Source organism: Typopeltis vanoorti, chromosome 14, assembly GCF_054136105.1.
Source record: "Typopeltis vanoorti isolate ZY-2024b chromosome 14, IOZ_Tvanoo_1.0, whole genome shotgun sequence".
Taxonomy (NCBI): Eukaryota; Metazoa; Arthropoda; class Arachnida; order Uropygi; family Thelyphonidae; genus Typopeltis; species Typopeltis vanoorti.
This window is the reverse complement of record NC_143562.1, coordinates 60,453,495-60,473,777: the sequence shown is the minus strand read 5'-3', so window position 1 is coordinate 60,473,777 and position 20,283 is coordinate 60,453,495. Positions and strand designations below refer to the sequence as shown.

The 20,283-nt window shown below is 36.3% G+C and overlaps 1 protein-coding gene across 1 annotated transcript in view; it reads right to left on the bottom strand.

The window, feature by feature from the left end:
• Hgsnat (Heparan-alpha-glucosaminide N-acetyltransferase) overlaps positions 1 to 14,792 on the bottom strand; it is a 267,748-nt gene extending 252,956 nt beyond the window's left edge. Inside the window, exon 1 of the mRNA XM_090403589.1 lies at positions 14,313 to 14,792. Within this exon, the coding sequence (XP_090259715.1) occupies positions 14,313 to 14,355 (43 nt within the window). The 5' untranslated portion in view covers positions 14,356 to 14,792. The remainder of the gene's footprint in view (positions 1 to 14,312) is intronic.
• Between the last annotated feature and the right edge of the window lie 5,491 nt (positions 14,793 to 20,283).

The following is a 20,283-nucleotide window of genomic DNA, read 5'->3' as shown; positions in this document are numbered from 1 at the left end:
TAGTTTGGAAGCATTTTGGATAGTTTTTCCCAGGGAATGAAGGTGTGAGGCGAAGGGGAAAGTCCCCCTCTGATAACCCAGTTGGAGCAGAATAGGACTGTGGTCTGATGATAATTCATTCAATGATTCCAGAGTGTACTGCAGATTGACATTCTGCAGTACACCCTGGAAGGATAGCTATATCCAAGACATCGGATGAGCCAGTGGGACTGTGGTGAGTTCGCACTGAGGGGCCAGCCACAGCTGAGCAATTTGAGCTTGTGTAGTTAAAGAGGATGCGGCAAAAGCAACCACGCACGTGTTGCAATCTCGCTCCCGCCGCGCCGCCGGGTGGGAACCACCGACATCCGTTTATTGGTAAATACGTCATTTTGGCCTATATGATTGGCCTCCGATACTATTTTCATGACCTTGCTCCATCTTACAGGTCCTATTCATGTCACTGCTTCCACGATTCACTCTTAATTGCGTTGTCAATCAGGATGGAGGTAATCCAAGTTAACCGAATTAAATATTACCAGTACAATAATGTCTTATATTTTTCTATCGACCCCTAACAATGTTATATCAACCCCTGGGAGTCGATATCGACCACTGCTCTAAGATAACTCGAGCTCGTACCATGAAAATGTTACTGCAATGCACTTGTGTGCATAGTTGACATAAATGTCTCATATATTGGATGATAAGCAGGTCGACAAGTACGGGATAATTAAGTAACATAATATCAATGCTTAAATGGAGTACATTAACAAATATTTCCTGTTCATCACAGTTGATGGTGGAAATTCTGGCAACAGGTGTTGAAAGTATAGAAGTGGCACGTGCATTATTCTGAAATTCTAAAACTGGATCGCTTTCAGAGAGCGATTCTAATCTGAAACCGAAGTTCATCAAAATGCAATTTTCATAGATAAAACAACTGGAGATCAAGGCTACTGTGTTGTCATATTCTTATAACATCTCCATTTTCGCTGCTACTAAGCTGATGCAGAATTTAGAATACTGTAACTGCTTATAATCTAAATGACTTCACTAGGTACAGCATAACAATGCAACACAGGAATTCTACAGGAAGAAAAATCAGCATGGTAATTAACACACTTCCTTCCAATAAAAAAAAAAAGTCACATGAATTTAGAATATGGGTCGTTTGTGTATTTTTTTTTTCCTGCGTGACTCCAATTCATGAAACACTGTAAACCTATACAATCCCATAACTGTTTGTGTGTCAATCGTGATGAGAAAAGATTAAACTAATCCCAAACTTTCCAACATGGAGATAACTAAACCACCTCTCAACAACAAAAAATAAAAATAGGAGAGAAGAAGAAGAAGAAAATAAACTGTAACGAGAAAACTGAAATTTAAATCAACTTATTTATTTTCAATTTCATAAAAATGGCATGATTACGTTTTTTCTCTCCCTTTCCCTACTAAGCCTGTCACCGGTGCTTAGTTTGGTCCTATAGCTAACTTCAAATCCTGTCCATGATTTTGATGATGCTAGCAAATTTATTTTCTTTTCCTCATCTGACAAACTTTACAGAGTTCAAACATTCCAAGTTTCAAGATCTACTATCAATGCTTTAATTATCTCCTTTCTTCAGCGGGCGAATATAATTTTGATGATATTCGCTTCAATGGCTCATCCCTGTCATAATCCTCGCAAGAAAGATCTTATTTCATTTCCCCTTTCCTTTGATAACATCCAGATCTCCAGACAACATCTGATTTCACTTTTCGGACTGATTACACCTTAATGCTTACTTGGCATAATCACATCATATTAAATTAATAATCTCAAACAAACAAAAAAAAAAAAAAAAGAAAAAAAAACTATGTTCATTTCAGCTCATGATTCTTACACCGGTGCAATGCATATCCTATATCAATTCCAAACTTAAAATATAGTTCTATTTAGAACAGTGCACCAAAAATCTCCCTAAAAATCCTTACTGCTATCCAGAAAAGAGAAATCTGATTAACAGATAAACTCCTCTCTCATAAAACGTTCTCTTTTCACCTTTTCTGTAGTTTATGGCTTTGTTGTGTTTCTTCTATAGTTCTTTTCATGGGAACTGTTCTACCGAACTAGCTACCATCATCACTATACTTTTCTAAAAGCATCTGAAAACACTAGCAGGTGCTCAACAAACCTACTGAATGACCTTCTCGTCCCTCTCTTTAATCGATGACTTTGCAGCAAGATCGGGGTAGCTCTAATTTTATCAACGTTTGTCAATTAAATAAAAACTATTTCAAAAAATATTTTATACTGTTACTTGAAACGTTCTGCCAACGTATAATATACATAGGAATACACATCTGAGCACTAATAATAATGAAGTTCTTTCTTCTTTAGAGCTGGAAGAATTTTCAAAATTTGGAGATTTCCCCTTTTCGCGCCAAATTGCATAAAATACGCTTATCTAAGATAAATAATTAAAATAAGTAATAAAATATCGTTATAAAAATATTTTTTTTTCTTTATTATATATCAGAAGTCATCAAACAACGCGGTTTTATGAAAATTACAATGAAATATTTACAAGAAATCATGAACATTAGTTGTAATAATAAGCCAGTGATCTAATCTATTCAGCGATTTTTTTTTTTTTTTTTTTTTTTTTTTTTTTTTACATACAGTGCAACCTATAACTCAATTTTCGACCTAAAATAGCGCTGCCTCCTTTACTGTTTTCTCCGATCACTATAACCACTTTGTTATACACTGTACTGCAACCTCTCGTATATGCGGAATTGAGGGTGGGGGGGGGGATACAAAGATATCAAATTGTTTTGCATTATCTATATGCCGGGTATGAAAACAAAATAGTTTTCGAATTCAAATGCAATCTACTGAATAGTATGGTCATTAAAAACACTTAGGATCTAAAGCATGACATGCACTAAATATAATATCAGTTATCTGTATCGACAAAAGATAGCAGCAAGTTTTAGATAAAAAGGATAGAATTTGATTATTAATTGAATTCTAACATAGTTGAGGCTGCAATTTTTTGTCTCTTAGTGATTAAATATCAATGCTACTGTTTGCAGTTTGCTTGCAATTTTGTACTACCAGGAGATATGTATGAATCGTTAGCTGAAGAAAGGTGACTACCATATTTTTTCGAAAATGGCTTCATTGAGATATTATTATTATTATTACGTGACACTTCCAGGAAGTCCGAGGACTCATCGCGGGAGGCCACTTTACTTCACTAAACGCATCTTACACTCTCCACTGAGCCTCCGTAGTTCATTCGGTATAGACGGAGCCCTTTGGTCGGAAAGACCTGGGTTCGATTCCCGTCCATGACGTCAGAATCTTTATCTGGTCTCTTTCGACTAAAGGTGAGTTAGCCGGTCTCATACGGAGGTAGAGGGTATTTTTCCACCGGAAAATTCAGGCATTTCGTCCCTCAGAACAGAAAAACCAACCCCGTGAACATACACGGAACTACAGTCATAAAATACATAATCCCTCATCAGGAGGCCTCAACCCGTCCTAAGGAACTGGGGAGGGATGGGGGAATCCACATACGAAATAAATACCCTCTCCACTACTACTTAATTCTCCTACTATGACACTATAACCACCAATGCCATCTACCTCTCATCATCAAAAACAAATATTTTTTTGTCTGTAAATTGCATATGTTCTGAAGGCCGTTTTGTCTGCATTTGGCATGAAAAGCCAAATTTCCAGGAGTAAAAATCCTGCTACATCTGTGTGAGAGATTCCTTATTGGGTTTTTTCCTTCATTTGAAAAAACCCATATAAGGAATCCCCTCATCACGAAATACCTTGGAGTGAGCTTGGACAGAAGCCTAACCTATAAAAGATACATCACTAACCTGTCCAACAAAATTAAAACGAAAAACAATATCATTTCAAGGCTTGCTGGAACAACCTGGGGTTGTGATGCAGAAGTCTTAAGGTAATCTGCACTAGCCCTCGCATTCTCTGCAGCTGAATATTGTGCCCCTGTCTGGGAAAGAAGTGCACACACACACACACACACTAACATTATAGATTACCATGTGCACAATTAGTGGGACAGTGAGAAGCACCTCTCTCTCCTGGCTGTCCTATCTAACATTGCTCCATCAAACATACGGAGAAGACAAGCCTCGGCAAACCTTCTACCCTTCCTGGTAGAAGATCCCTGTGTTCTGCAGCCTGGTTTTGCTCTTCCTAGGAAGATTTGGTCATCAATCAACAGGATCAGAACTAACCAGGGCAGATGTGGCTACCTACTACATAAATGGAAGCTGTTAGATCACCCTTATTGTGATTTTTCTCCCATAGCTCAGGCGATTACTCATATTGTAAACAACTGCCCAAGGTGCCAATTTCACGGTGGTGGCCTACAGGACATCCACAAGGTGACGGATGAGGCCTTAGATTGGCTTTCCAGACTCGACATTGATCTGTAGCTGCTCTGTATTCCTTTTTCCATAAGAATAAATAAAATAAATAAACATCAATATATGGATTATAAAGATATTCAAAAATGAAAAATGTGCAATACATCGATTCTCATCGTCACGGAAGGAATCTGTAGATGGTGTTTTTTTAATTGACAGCGAGTTAACCAATCTCATATGGAGGTAGCAAGCATCCATACAAACTCCATCTACTGTCCACCACCACTAGTGGTGGTGGTGGGCAGTAGGTGGAGTTTGTATGGATGATGGAGATGGATGGAAGTGGTGGAGACGAAGAGTTGTAGATTAGGTACCCTCCCTCAATGACTCTTTGGAGGTGTCACGAAATAAAAATAATAAAAAATAAATAAAATATAAAAAATCAACTAATATAGTTTTTTGTCATTTTCCTAAAGTTGGACATAAATGGATGTCCCCTTTCTGCAGTTAGCAATGCAATTATATAGGGGAGGGAATAACTCTTTTTAATAAGATTTATGAATTCATCAGCAACCTATACAAACTAGTTCCGAAAAAGTTAGGTCAGATTCCACAGAGTAGCCATTTTGCAGTGAATTGAAATCAAAATGGATAAGACTCGATTATTATTATAAGTGTTCCCAATGACTCAGAAGACTCATTACGGAAGACTCTATATTGACACACTAGCCATTATTCACACAATACCTATCATACCTCTCCTTAAATTCATTCACATACTCACAATCACCTCTGGCAATGCTTTCTACCCAGTCATCACCCAACAAATGAAAAATCTAGTCCTAACATCCTTGTTAACTACATTCTTAGACAATTTCCAGTGTCTAAGACAATTTCTTAGACAGAACGATGGGGATGACCCATTGTTCTGTACCAATCCTGCACCGTACCAAAAAAAATCACTAGTGTCAATCCTATAAAATCCCTTTAATAACTTATATTTTTCTATCATATCTCCTCTCAATCTGTGCACACTAGTCCAAAAGTGGGTTATTAATGCTTTATAAATTGGAACATGAAAATAAATTTAAAGTCATCCTGCAAGATCTCTACATTACCTTCATTGACTATGGCTCTTCCCAGTTTTGCATAACCAGTAAAAAAGTGGATATTTCCTGTCAAATTATTTTCAATATCATTAAAGTATAAATTAAACAACAGAAGGCCAAGTACTGAGTCCTGAGGTACATCACTAGTCACCTGTCTTCTCCTGGACTTAACTCCTCCATAAACCACTCTTTAATATCTATCAGCCTTCCTCTAATCCAAATCACCAGATTCATATCCATTCCCATTTACGCAACAGAATTCTATGTGGAATCCTGTGAAATGTATATACAAAGTCCAGCACTATCACCGAGTAAGCAGTTCCTTTATCCAACTCCACTGTTACTTTATTATAGAAGGTACGTAAATTACTAAGGCAAGACCTACCCCTCACAAAACTATGTTGCTCCTTATAAAGTATCATATTTCTTCCAACCAGTACTGAATCTGATTTTTATTAATTTCTCCAAAACTTTCACCACCACTCCTGATATAATGATTGGCCTAGTTTGCTACTTCTCTCTTGGAACTTCCTTTACGAAGTGGAATTATTTTCTCCTCTTTCCACTCTACTGAAACCTTACCAAAACTGAGGCTTAAATTAAACAGCTTGGTCAGAAGAGGTGCTAATTCTCTTGCACACTCTTGTAACACACTGCCCAATATGCCATTTAACCCTATGTCAGTGTTAGTATTAAGATTCTGTAATATACTAAGCACCTCTATTTCTCACTATCTCTAGACTCTCATCAGTCAATGACTCACTCAACACTGCAATATCACAACCAAGATGGTACACTTTTGCAAAATAATCACTAAGTAACTCAACTATTTGATTTGTTTCTGTTACTTCCCTACCATCAACACTTTTTAAAGTCACCCTTCCATAGTTATTCCTCCTTTTACTTATCACATAGCAAAGAACTGCTTAGGAGATATTTTGGACTCATCAGCTAGCTTCCTCTCATAATTAGCTTTGGCCTTCCTTACCATACAAGGCACCCTCCTTGATTGTACCTTGTACTACTCATGGATATGTTGATTACTTTTTTTCTTTATACTCGCTCCAGTACAAATAAAATGGATGAATATTGTTCATCCATCTTACTCCTACTTGATTTATCCTCCTGACTCTGGGTAGCGCTTTCCTTAAACACCCCTGAACAATCTCCCATGCACATCAACATCTCTCCCCAAATTCTCATGCCAAACCACTGCTGAAAGCAAACTTCTCAGCTTGTCATAATCATCAGCTCTGTAATTCTGCATATACCACTTCTTAACAGAAAATTCTGTTAAGAAGGGGTGTTTTTTGTTTGTCTGCTTGTTTGCTTTTTGTCAACTCTAGAGCTGGAGGTTTCCTATTGAAAAAATTTCAGGTTTTCAACTCATAACTCAGTAGCACAATTAGTTTGAAGAATAGTACAACATATATCTTTTTTTTTTATTTTGGAAAAGACCTGAATCTGATTCTAATTACAGATGTGGAGATTCATGTCTCAAACAAATAAAGATTTTAACTGAAGGTAATAGTCTCATATAGAATTAACAGGGGGTTTTTGCCCTCCCAAAAAAACAAACCAGTCTAAGAATAGACATTAAAATTCAATCATGAACATTAGATGTACAATGGGCCCAGAATATAAGAACTAAATTCACAGCAAAAAATATACGTTCTTCAATTTCAAAGTGAATAACGTATAAAGGCTCATGACAGGCATGGATGTAAAAATATCAGAAACCCAAATACAAAGGTGCCTGGGTGGTAAATGTGGAACTAGGGTGTCCTAAAGACTTCATTTTAGGATAAGCAGACCTTAACCATTCTATATGGGTAGTGTGTGCAGGGGGGGGGGTATTAGTGCTTTGGAAGGATAAGTAACTTGTTTGTATTTTAGTTGATAATATTAGGTTAACTTATTGTAGTGTTAGTTATAAACGGATGTGTGATCGACTATGTTATTTAGTTCATAAATAAACCTTGTATTTATTTATTATTATTATTTTTTTTTTATTTAAATACAATATAGTTGGCATGGCCCAATGCATGGTAGAACAATGGCAGCAAAGACCACACTGTCGGGTGATTTGAATATGCGGGATTTTGTGCAGTACAGTGAGTGCGTGTGAAATGTATTTGAGAAAATTAAAGAATATGTGGAAGGAAATTGAAACCAGAGAAAGAGTGTGTATTAAATGTTTCAAAAGATTTCAATATAGCAAATGATAGTGGAGTGGACAATATCGACAGTAGGATGGAAAATATCGGAATTAATATCAAACACGTGGCTGTGAAACTAAAGGAGAACAAGATGGAGGTAAATAAAGAAATAGCACTCTTGAATGTTATCCTTCATAGAACAAAGCAAGAAATTGAGAAATTGCAGAAGCAGCAAGAGATTAGCAGCACCAAGAAGAGAAAAAAAGCACACAGTCAGAAGTAGTAATAAAAACCAAGCAAACAAAAAAAGAAAAACAAGTTAAGAAGAAAATTATTTATGTAGACTCAATGATTAGGAGGAGTAATTAATGAAAGTGTTACAAAATCATGTTTCCCTGGTGCAAAAATTCATATTAGTCATGCCATCCAGATGCGAAAAAGGAAAGGGTGAAGGAACTAATTGTCTTGGTTGGCACATGATTTCAGAGACGAGAAATATTCTATGAGGGAGGATGTAAAGGAATTGTTAGAAGAAGCAAATCTGAAGACTGTAAATCTCCTGTCACATTATGATAGAGACGAACTGAGGAGGAGGAGGACTTTGATAGCTAATGAATTAATACATAGGTTGTGCACAAGGAATGACGTAGGATTTGTGAATGTGTGGTCTGTGTTTGACAGAAAGAAGGATTTGTATGATGCTGATGAACTGCATCTCACTGGTTTTGGTGTTAGGTGTCTAGAGAGCATGCTGAAGTACAAATTCAGGAAAACATAACCAATTAGGGTGGAAGTAGCCAAGTTGGTGTAAAGACATCCATGAGGCAAATGAGGGTGAGAATGACGAAGTGAGGAATCTAGTCTCTCAAGCAAAAACCAATGAAGAGTTTCATCAATTCAAGAAGTAAAGGTGGGTAAGGACCTAAGGCTATGTTGCAGTTTCTATATACTATTGCCAGAAGTATCAGGAACAAGAGGGAGGAGTTTTTGGAATTGGTTATTACTGCAACCTCACCAAACGTTATAGGCAATTAGTGAGACTTGGTAAACAGCAGATGATGTAGTTACAGGGATAGAATGTGAAGAGATTTATTATTTTCAGGGGAGATAGAATGGGAGGATACTGCTGATGATAGCAGATGATTTGCAGCCAAAAAGATTAAGAGATAAGCTAGAAGGGTGGCTGTTCTTTTGAAACAGTCTGGTGCAAGATCAAGGCCAGTAAGATAAAATATACAGTTAGTTGTTGCTAAAGGCCAGAGAGTTCCACAGATGATTTGAAAGACATGAATTAGCAAATTAGTACAATGAGTACAGGTTGAGTGATTATTATGGGAGGGGGGATTTCAACTATGATGGAGATATAGACTGGAAGGAAGAAAGATCACATGGCAGGAAGGAAACAGAATTATACATCTACTAAGAGATAATTACTTAAGGCAGCATGTGATGGAGGGGGACTAGGGATAGGAGGGTATTAGACCTGGTCACAGAATCAAAAGAGTTATCCATAACCAAGGTGACCACACTGCCTCCAATTGGTAAAAGTGACCATGCAGTCTTAACGTGAGATTGTAAAACACGAGGAATATTCTGTGAAGAAGGGATATACGTGGAACTACAAGGGAGGTGATTATGACAAGCTTAGGAAAAAGCTAAAATCTGTGCCATGGCATAAAACACTGCAGGGTAAGGATGTTAGTAGTGCATTGGATATGAGTCATTTAGAAAAGGAAGCCATATTAAATTCCATATCTACGGTAAGGAAGGTTAATGAGGTAGGAGTTAGATGGATGGGTAATATATATAGTGATAATATATCACCACGTATTCTGAAAGAATGTGCCAGGGAGTTGACACCTGCCTTGACATATTTTTTAATATGAGTCTTGCACTCGGTCAAGTTCCTAAGGAGTGGAAGGAGGGCAAGATTGTGCCACTTCATAAAGGAGGTGATCGTACTCAGGCATCAAACTATAGGCCTATCTGTGTGTCAGATGTTGTGGTTAAGTTGTTGGAGAAGCTTGTGAGAACTAGGATCCAGAGTTTGGTTGACAACAATGGTATTATCTTTGATGGACAGCATGGATTTGCTAAAGGGAGGTCATGTTTTAGTAATCTACTTACTTATTACAATAAAGTGACTGCTTCCTTGGAACTGAGGAAAAGGATACATAGTAATATACTTGGATTTCGCAAAGGCTTTTGATAGAGTACCTCATGATAGGTTGACACTCAAACTAGAGCAGATGGGGTTGGATATTAGATTGTGCATTGGATTGGAGACTGGCTATCTGGTAGGTATCAACAAGTTGTGTATGGGGGAGCGATATCTAGGAAAAGGAAAGTCACTAGTGGAGTGCCTCAGGGGTCTATTTTAGATCCATTATTGTTTAACTTGTATATTAATTCCCAGAAGCCTTTGTGTTGTATTAACAATTTTGACGATGTATCCCCCTAAATTTTAGATCCTTATCCACTATCACCCCCAGATCTCTTATTTCCTCTACTTCCAACAATATATTCTCACCAAGCATAAATTCTGCATCCCATCTTTGTTTTCCAAATTTTAAAACCTTACATTTTGCAACATTGAATTCACATCCCCATTTCCATGCCCAAATCACTCAATCTATTCAAATCTTCCTGTAAGGCCACAACATCGTCACTACACTTCATGGTTCGTCCCAACTTTGCATCATCTGCAAACAACTGAATATCTCCATCCAAATCTTCACCTATATCATTAATATGTGAAGATTTGGATGGAGATATTCAGTTGTTTGCAGATGATGCAAAGTTGGGACGAACCATGAAGTGTAGTGAAGATGTTGTGGCCTTACAGGAAGATTTGAATAGACTTAGTGATTGGGCACGGAAATGGGGATGTGAATTCAATGTTGCAAAATGTAAGGTTTTAAAATTTGGAAAACAAAGATGGGATGCAGAATTTATGCTTGGTGAGAATATATTGTTGGAAGTAGAGGAAATAAGAGATCTGGGGGTGATAGTGGATAAGGATCTAAAATTTAGGGGGACACATCGCCAAAACTGTGAAGACAACACAAAGGCTTCTGGGAATGATGCGGAGGACACTGACGTGTAGAAGGGGAGATTCTTGTTCCATTGTATAAGGCTTTGATTAGGCCACACATGAACTGTTGTGCCCAGATTTGGTCACCGGGTTTTCAGAAGGATGAAGAGATGTTGGAAAGGGTCCAAAGGAGACTGACTAAGGTAATTTCTGACCATGGAATGTTGAGTATGAGGAAAGATTGAGAAGATGTAATTTGCAGAGTGGTGGACAGGAGGAAGAGGGGAGATAGATACTGATAGAGACCTACAAGTTGGCAAGGAGTTGTTATAGGATCAATGCTGGAGAAGTTTTACAGAGAATAGTGGGAGATCAGGGTAGAACCAGAGGTCATCCCTGGAAACTGTATAAAGAAGGTGTGAATAGGGGAGTGAGAGGCAGGTTTTTTTCGTGCAGAGTTGTGAATGATTGGCATGCCTTGCCTGAGAATGTGGTGTCTGCAAAGAGTTTGAATGTGTTTAAAACACGGTATGATGAACTGTGTGTGTGATAAAAGGACCTCCCAGATTAGTCTTTGACTCCATGAGGTCTTGGGGTGGTAATAATAATAATAATAATAATATCATTAAGAGTGAAGAAGAAGAAAATGGTGTGGAGGGTATATAAGGAGAAAGGTGACCAGCAAATTCATGAATAATAGAAGGAACAGGCAAGAAAGGTGACCGGCATGGTAAGTAAAGCAAAATCAGATTAACCTAAGAGATCTTTTGTTATGTGGCACATAAGAGGAAGAATGACCATGATTAACTTTAATGAGTGGTGAATGGTAATGAGGCGATAGAAGCAGATAAAATAGTTGAGTTACTGAGTGACCACTTTGCAAGAGTATATCATCCAAGTGAGGTTACTGCTTTAACATATGTGACAGACACTAATGTAGAAACTGAGGTGGATGAATGGAAGTTCTTAGGATATTCTCAAGGGAGCAGAAGGAGGGTAAAATAATTCCCTTGTATAAGGGAGATTCTATGATTGCAGTAGCAAATTATAGACCAATCAGTATCTCAGACATGGTGGAAAAAGTAGAGGAAAAATTGGTCAAAAAGAGAATTCAAGAACTGATGGATAAAGATATGATATTGTATGAGGATCAACATGCTTTTATGAAGGGAATCATGCCTTAGTAATTTACTAACTTTTTATAATAGAGTAACAGCTGAGATGGATAAAGGAAATAGCTACATGATGATGATTCTGCTAGATTTTGCAAAGGCATTTGATAGAATACTACATGGAACCGCTATGCAAATTAGAACAAATGGGGATGGATATGACACTGGTTATGTGGATAAGAGGGTAGCTGCTGGATAGATATCAAAAACTGGTATATGGAGGGACAGAATAGAGGCAAAAGCAGGTGACTAGTGCCTCAAAGTTCAGTGCTGTTTAATTTGTACATAAACGATAAATGAAATAACCTGAAAGGAAATATTCAGTTGTTTGCTGATGATTCAAAATTAGGTAGAGGAATAGTTAATCAAAATGATGAGGAGAACATGCTGGATGATTTAAGTAGGCTGTCAGTATGGACAAAAGATAATGGGTATCAGTTTAATGTGGAGAAATGTAAAGTTATGCATTTTGGGATAAATAGATTACAAGCTGTGTACCACATTGATGGAACTGTACTCTAGGAAATGGATGAAGCTAGAGATTTAGGGGTTATAGTGGACAGACAGCGAAAGTTTAGAGGACATATTGCTAAGATTGCTAATGCTGCCCTTAAGATTACTTGGCTATTGAAGAAATTAACAAGTAGAGATAAGGAAGTTATTCCTCTTCATAAGGCCCTGATACATCCACTTGGATTACTGTGTTCAGGTCTGGTCTCCTGGATTTTTTTAGGGATGAGGAAGCAGTGGAGAGGATTCAAAAACGAGTGATCTTGGTGGACAAGGAAGAGGAGAGATTGACTGTCAATGAACAGGAGGTATGTGGGGAATTGAGTATTAAGTAATGAGGCTGTGGGACCTAATCTTAATAGCCTATCACTGGGGAGGTAAATTTTACGCTGCTTCGTAAGTGAGGTGAGAACACTCAAGCTTCAAGTTGATGGGTGTTATATTTGAGGTGTTCAAGAGATTAGTGAGGATGAACTTACAAGTTTTTTTTTTTGATGGATAGCATGGATTTGCTAAAGGAAGGTGATGTTTTAGTAATTTGCTTACTTATAACAATAAGGTGACAAGGGTATTGGACAAGGGAGATACATATGCAGTGGTATACTTAGCTTTGCAAAGGTTTTTGATAGATATTTTTTATTTAAAAAAAAAAAAAAACTTGCTATAATTATCTCTTAATAATATGGTGACAAACCATTTTGCTACTTGTGAATGAAAAATGTGATTATGAATTGATATGCCTTTCAGTATCTTAACAGCCTATCTCTATTGAGATAGGCTGTTTTTATTTGCACTATGAGTTATTGAGGCAATTTGATGTAAAGTCAACAGCCTCTACAGCAGGCTAGTCATGAAGATACTTTGCACACAAACTTTTATTTGCTCACCATTGGGTAAAAGATTAAAACAATATAATTTCTTTTGAGTATAGTTTACTTTTTAAAAAAACATATGTGTTCACTTTAATTCACTTTACTTTGCAGACTACTTATTACTGAACAGTATTAACATATTTGATATATGACTTCTGTGATTCTCTCATGGAAAACAATAAAGAAATCATCCAAAAAGTAACAAGAGATTTTTATTTTCTTAGGTCTCAGGAAATTTTTGCCATAGATTGTCTATGGTACTGTTACTTGTCTTGAAGTGAACTTTTAATCATTTCCTCATTTCATTAATAGTTTATCATCAGTGCCTGAAAGCACAAGAAATGAATGGTAGTTGGATATGATTTATTTTCACTGAAGATAAAGCCATTCCAATTCATTACTGCGAAATCTAGTGCTCTAGAAACCAAAATGGGACGTTTGCAACTTCAAGCCTCCAACCAACAGAGTGGTAGTATCACAGTAAACAATGAAATGTATTCACTAACTAAAAACAGTCAAAAACATCCATCTTGGTGTATTAAACCCATTGCCTGGTACTCAGAGAGAAGAAACATTATTCAGTCTGTAAACTAGACCAGCATATCAGAGTAACTTACTGTTTTATTAATACAAGTTAAATTATGATAATAAAAACGGCATTCAAACCGATATTAGTCTGATAATGTATCTTTATAATCTGGTTGCGTTTAAAAAAAAAAGCAAAAAACAGAACAGGGAATGATTTTAAAACTATGTTTTAATGTTCAAGTAATGGTAAGACGAAGTGTATCTCATCTCATGCTACAGCTGAAAGTCAATAATATTCCTACAGCCAAGGGCCTTTTTCATTCCCCCCCCCTCTCTCTCTCTTTCACGCAACAAATAACAAATCTTAGATTTGTGGTTAACGTATCTGATCGATGCTGGAGTAAAAGTAACATTTTAAAGTATGGAAAATTATATATCTTCCATAGACACAAAATCTGTATATTTGCTTGTTTCCTTTGGAAGCAAGCAGATATACAGGTTAGTTTTCTATTCATTATAAAAGTCATCCTTATAAAAAACGTAACACATACCTCCAACAACAAATAAGCAAGCTAGAAACACCTTCAGCAGCATTACTGTTGATCAGTTTTTTAATACTGGTATCGATGATTAATTTCTTCTCCTCGATTGTCCGACTATAAACGATGCCTAGTCTCACATTGTGTTACTGATTATCACGCACAAAGCGAATACAATGGAAGCAGAATTTATCATACTGTGATAAACTCTACGTTAATCAAGCTACTGGGTTACAGCAAATAATAGCACAGTGTATTATATTCTCCCTCATATGTATACAGGCACATGTGATAGGTGGAGGTCTTGTGACTAATTATCATTAAATTAGATACTGAGAAACAATACCAAAAATCCAAAACACAAACACGATTTTCCTGTCAGCAGCGCACGTGTCCTGTGTTTTCAAACATCTCTAAGAGCCAATGATAAATTTTCAATGGATTTCCAGTAGTAAAAAAAATCATCTTGCAGGCCCAGTCCGAAATCTACGATTTTTGATTACACGCCGTTTATTGGTGTAGTTTTAAAAAGAAAATAAGATGCAAATTTTCCTTTTCCATGGCAAACTGTAAATGATTATCGAAATTTAACAGATATTAAAATGTAGATTTTTTTTTGTTTGTTTATTTAAAAGTAACTGATTTTTCAGACCTTTATTTTTATTATCGTCGGGAAATCATTAAAGGAATCCTAAAATAATTTTTAAGCGGGATAGCATTTTCGGAAAGACTGTGAAATAACAAATGATGTAGCATTTTTAGGCGGGAAATGTGGTGGATAGGGTCGTCGCCAGATTAGATCGTGCCCTGAGGCAAACAATTAAATATCGCCTCTGATGGATTATAAGACAAAAATATAAGAAAATCTCCAATTGCTATTTTGTTTTCATTACAAGAGAAACATTAATGCAAAACGATTACATAATAATATTAATTAAATGTTTGCCCTACGGGGATATCGCACAATTAAGCTGTTTGTAAGCTCTTCTAAATTTAAATTAGAAGCTATGTCCCCCCTCTATCGATATAGTTGCAAGACCAACCAATCTTTCTTGGGTCATTGCTGTTCGCAAATCATTTTTAATCAGTTTAAGCTTGGAAAAAATTCTTTCTGCACTTCCTGTTAGCGTAGCGACGGCGCCTACGGCAATATGGCTGATCGAGCGCCCTTATTAAGTCTCTTAGTGAGGCAGGCTGCCTCTATGCTAAACCCTGTCGACGGTACTGGTAGAAGTTGGTATATACAGAATGATTTCAAGTCACAAAGAAGTCGAAGCATTTTTTTTAATGGTTTTGAAATTTTCATACTAGGTAAGAGAGGAATCTTTATGTATATAGGATGATTGCAAGTTACCAAGAAGGCATCACGTTTTCTGTACTGGTTTTGAAACTTTCATATAAGATCAGAGAGGAATCTTTATTTGAGATTTCTCAATTGAAGGTAAGATGGTCAAATTGGTATGAAGATAGCAAGATTTTCTTCTCCGACGGAAACTTGAGTCCTTCAAGATGCATACGGATAAATCGGCCAGACAAAAAATACTATTGATTGGCGGCAGATGGTATGTGTGATTAAATAATCTGGAAGATTAAATTTAATCTGATCATTTAATCTGGAAGATTAAATAGTGTGAGGGTGGATGTGTGTGAAGTGCCTTTCAGATGAGTCCTTGGATACTTGGGAGGTGTAATAATAATAATAATTTTTTTTCCATCAATTAGCCAAACTTTAATCTTCATACATAATATTTACAATATATACAAAAATTGTTATTTGTTTAAAAATAACTGATTTTAACAGACTTTTTTTTTTATTATGATCAGGGTATCATTAAAGGAATCCAAAAAATAATTTTAAACGGGATAAGTGATTTTACAGACCTTTACTTTTATAATGGTAGGTAATCAATAAAGAGATTCAAAGAATAATTTTTAAACAGGGCAGGCAGTGTGATTGAGGCATCGGACATAAGGAATGCGAGAATAATAATAGTACAAACGAATGATTTAGATGGGAACAAGAAAAACGAAACGTTGGACTTAAGGAGGTAAAAGATAAATAACAGTGTGGTAGGAAAAGTAGTCAGAATGTTGTCTAGATGTGATAGCAATGAATTCAGGCGATGAGCAAAGATTAAGAATGCTGTTAGCGCAGCTATATGGGGAGAAAGGAACGCATTTTGTGAATATGTGGAATGAATTTGAAGGATGGATGAAATTGTATAAAGAAGATGAGCTGCAGTTAAATGGTTTTGCTATGAGTCAGCTGTAGAGATTGTTGCTAGAAGAAAAGGTAATGACTGTAGTGAATAGATCTAATGTAGTGTGAAGTGATATGATGAAGCAAGAAAGGTGAAACGGGGAAGCTTTGAATGGAGAGGTGAGTACCATGAGTAAAGAGAGGGTCAAAACATAACACAAACAGGGAAATGAGAGAAGTCAGGTTGGACAGAGAGAGACTTCATGAAAAGTGTCGATGCTAGATTTAGGAATGAAAGGATGATTAGGCAAAAAAAAAGGATCAAGATGGCCTGGCACGTATACAGGGGGAGTGCTTGAATCTAAGGAAAGTTGTAGAATCGGTGGTAATATAGAGAATGGGAGAAGGCATTGAAGAGTCACATCTGAGAAGTGATATCTGAGCGACTTATAGAACCAGAAATTATTTGTAATATTTGTTTAATAATGACAGAATTATTCGAAATAAGGGGAGCGAAATTGATGCATTGATTGAATTTATTCTCCCCAAAATTGTTGGCATAAGCAAGATATAGTTAGATGAGGATGACATCCTAACAATAACTGAGATGGACGGATATGATATTTGTCATGAAGAAAGACAGAGTAGGAGTACTACTGATGGTAGCAGATGAGTTGTGCTTATCTCAGGTGGATTTCAGAAGGTAAAATAATGGCAGCGGTTTTGAAGCAGTATTGTGTTTCATAGAGTTGAACAAGATGAAATATTTAGTTAGTTGTTGCTAACTAAATATTTCATCGGACATAAGGGAAAATTAGCCCAATTAGCAAGAAATGAGTAATCATTATAATTATAATCAAATTTCTAATATGTACAATCAAAGGAGAGTACAGCATAATATGACAGTGCTATATGAAAAGGTTACACCATTATTAACTTAGGATCAACAATTTTCCTCCAAATTAATCTGTTATCTGTCAACAATTCAACATTATCAGATTTCAGATTTCTGTCTTTTAATGCACTTTTATTGTATCAATCTATCAACATCTTGGTCTTCCTCTGGGTCTTTTTCCTGCCAACCTGGCAAAAAAAAAAAAACACTTGTTTTGCTAATCTTTCCTGTCCCATTCTTTATAAGTGAACAGACCACCTGAGATGAGCTCTACTAACACATTCCTGAATGCTAACAATGGAAAGTTATTTCCTAGTATACTCATTTTAATGTGATATTGCCATTGATGCCATTTGTTCAATCCACTAATCTTTCTCAAAAGAGATCTCTAGTCTTTGATCAAGCGCTTCATTTCTAACCCTTGTTTTATACAGCTAATTTAGTGTTTGGACTAATTCAGCTGAATTCCTACCATACCACCTTTGCTGATTCTCTTGTCTAATTCCATATTTAATTTAATATTTTCACTAAATATTGTGCCTAAATAGCTGAAATGTTTTACTTATTTTATAGGTTCACCATTCAGGATACAACTGATGTTTTCAATATTTTTGCCGATTTTTATTGTCTATGTCATTTTTACTGCTGATTTTCGTACCAAATTTATTACAACAGTTATTCAATTTAGTCAGGATATCTTGCATACTTGTACTGGATTTATTCAGACGTATAAGACTATCTGCATAAAGTAAAGAGTTAAGATTAACATCACCAATTTGATATCAGGTTTAATACCGCTTTCCTTCGTAATATGATCCACATAGATAATGAATAACAGAGGAGATAATGTACATCCTTGTCTGACACCAGATTTAACATCAAGCCATCTTCCTTTACTTCCTTCAATTTTAACTGCTGACTTACAGCAGTCTTAAATAAAGACTACGTATTGCTCAATAAAATGTCCCATTTACATCATATAACTGTAACGTTTTGAAAAGATTTTTCTCTTGGTGTCTTGTCATATACTTTTCCATATCTATAAAACTTAACTACAAATCCTTGTTATATTCCCAACATTTCTCAACTATTTGTCTTAAAGTGAATATGTGACCCCGATAACCTCTATTTCACCTGAATCCAGCTTGTTCTTCACTTTTCTAGCATACTCCAACCAACATAATAACAACATTAAAGATCTAATCACGCAAAAGTGCATGACTTTACATTTACTGACATTGAACTGACATTCATTTTCTCATGCCCACAATTCCAACCTATTTAAATCATTCTGCAAGTACTGCATATCAGCAGCATTCCTGATTACCCTACCTATCTTTCCATCATCAGTAAATAGCTCCATGTTGGATAGTAACAATACAGTATGAGCAGCAGATGCTAATGACGCTAAAAATTCCTAGGAAGTTTATTTTTTTATATGTGACCAGCAGAAAACTAATGATTATGAGATGACATTGGTAAAATTCGTGGAATGATAATTGCTGCATAGGATATTGCCATGAGTTAATGGCCAGTTCATGAAAATGTTTATTCAACTTCTGCATGATGTGACATCATGCAAAAGTTGAATGATGTGGGAAGAGAGGAGGAACAATAAGGAAGAGAACAGTAGGTTTTGAGGAATTGAATAAACTTCGTGTTAATAAAGCTGGAGGACTTAACGACATTTCACCACATGTTTTGGGGGAATGTTCCAGTGAGTTATCAACAGCTTTTACATCCCTTTTTATCCTGAGTCTTTACATATCTTTTTAACATGAGTCACTGGGCCAAGTTCTAAAAGAGAGGAAGGAGAGCAAATTGTTCCACTTCATAACCGAGATAAACAAAGTCTTTGAATTATAGGGCAGTTTGTGTGTCTGGAGTTCTAGTCAAAGTGCTGTTCGATACTAAATATCGATATCTGCAGTGATTTATTCAGAGAAAATAAATAAATTTTGGCAAAACTTAGTTAGGGCAAGATTCAGAATTTTGTTGACAACAGCAAAATACTGTACTATTTGATGGTCAGCATGGGATTTATAAAGGCAACATCGTGTTTTATCAGTCTACTTACTTATTATATGAGGTGATAAATGCATTAGTTAAGGGTGATGTATATGCAGTGGTATATTTAGATTTTGCAAAGGCCTTTGATAAATATCCACATGATAAGCTGATAATTAAATTGAATCCGTTGGGACAAATAGTACTTCAGTGCCCTGGAATATAGATTGGTTTGTCTGACAGGTATCAGCGAATCATCTATAAATGAGCATTATCCCAGAAGAGGATTGACAATTGACATTTATGTCTTTAGGGATGAAGCAAGATGCTTTTCATATTCCCCGCTATCTGTTGTGGTTACAGTGAGGGTAAAATTTATTAAATGTTTGCTCGCCCCGAATGGGCATGGAGATTATGCATCGCTACAGGAGGCTAATATAGCTTTTGGTCTTCTATATTTGAATATGTCCGTTGCCTCGTATGCTGCAGCTTGCTGAACCAAATCGTTGGCGTGTGCGGACGTCTACAGGAAAAACTTGGATGCCAAGGATTGTAGAAAAGAGAAAATATAAGGAATATTTGTATGTCTATGAAGTTGATTGTTTCTAACATATCAAGGGGCATTCAGAATCATTCTCAAGCACTTGTTCTGCACTCGTATCTTGATAATGTTAGTAATAGAGGTGTCGCTCCAGACTGGAGAGGCATATGTGATTATAGGATGAATCGTCATCTGGTATAGCTGCAATTTGATTCTGTTGCTGAGCTTGCTATTTCTATTAATTAGCGGATAGCTCTGAGCTATGGCTTTAGGTGCCTTGGCGCACGTAGACTTGATGTGTTGGTTGAAAGATAGCTTTTTGTCGAGAATTACACCCAGG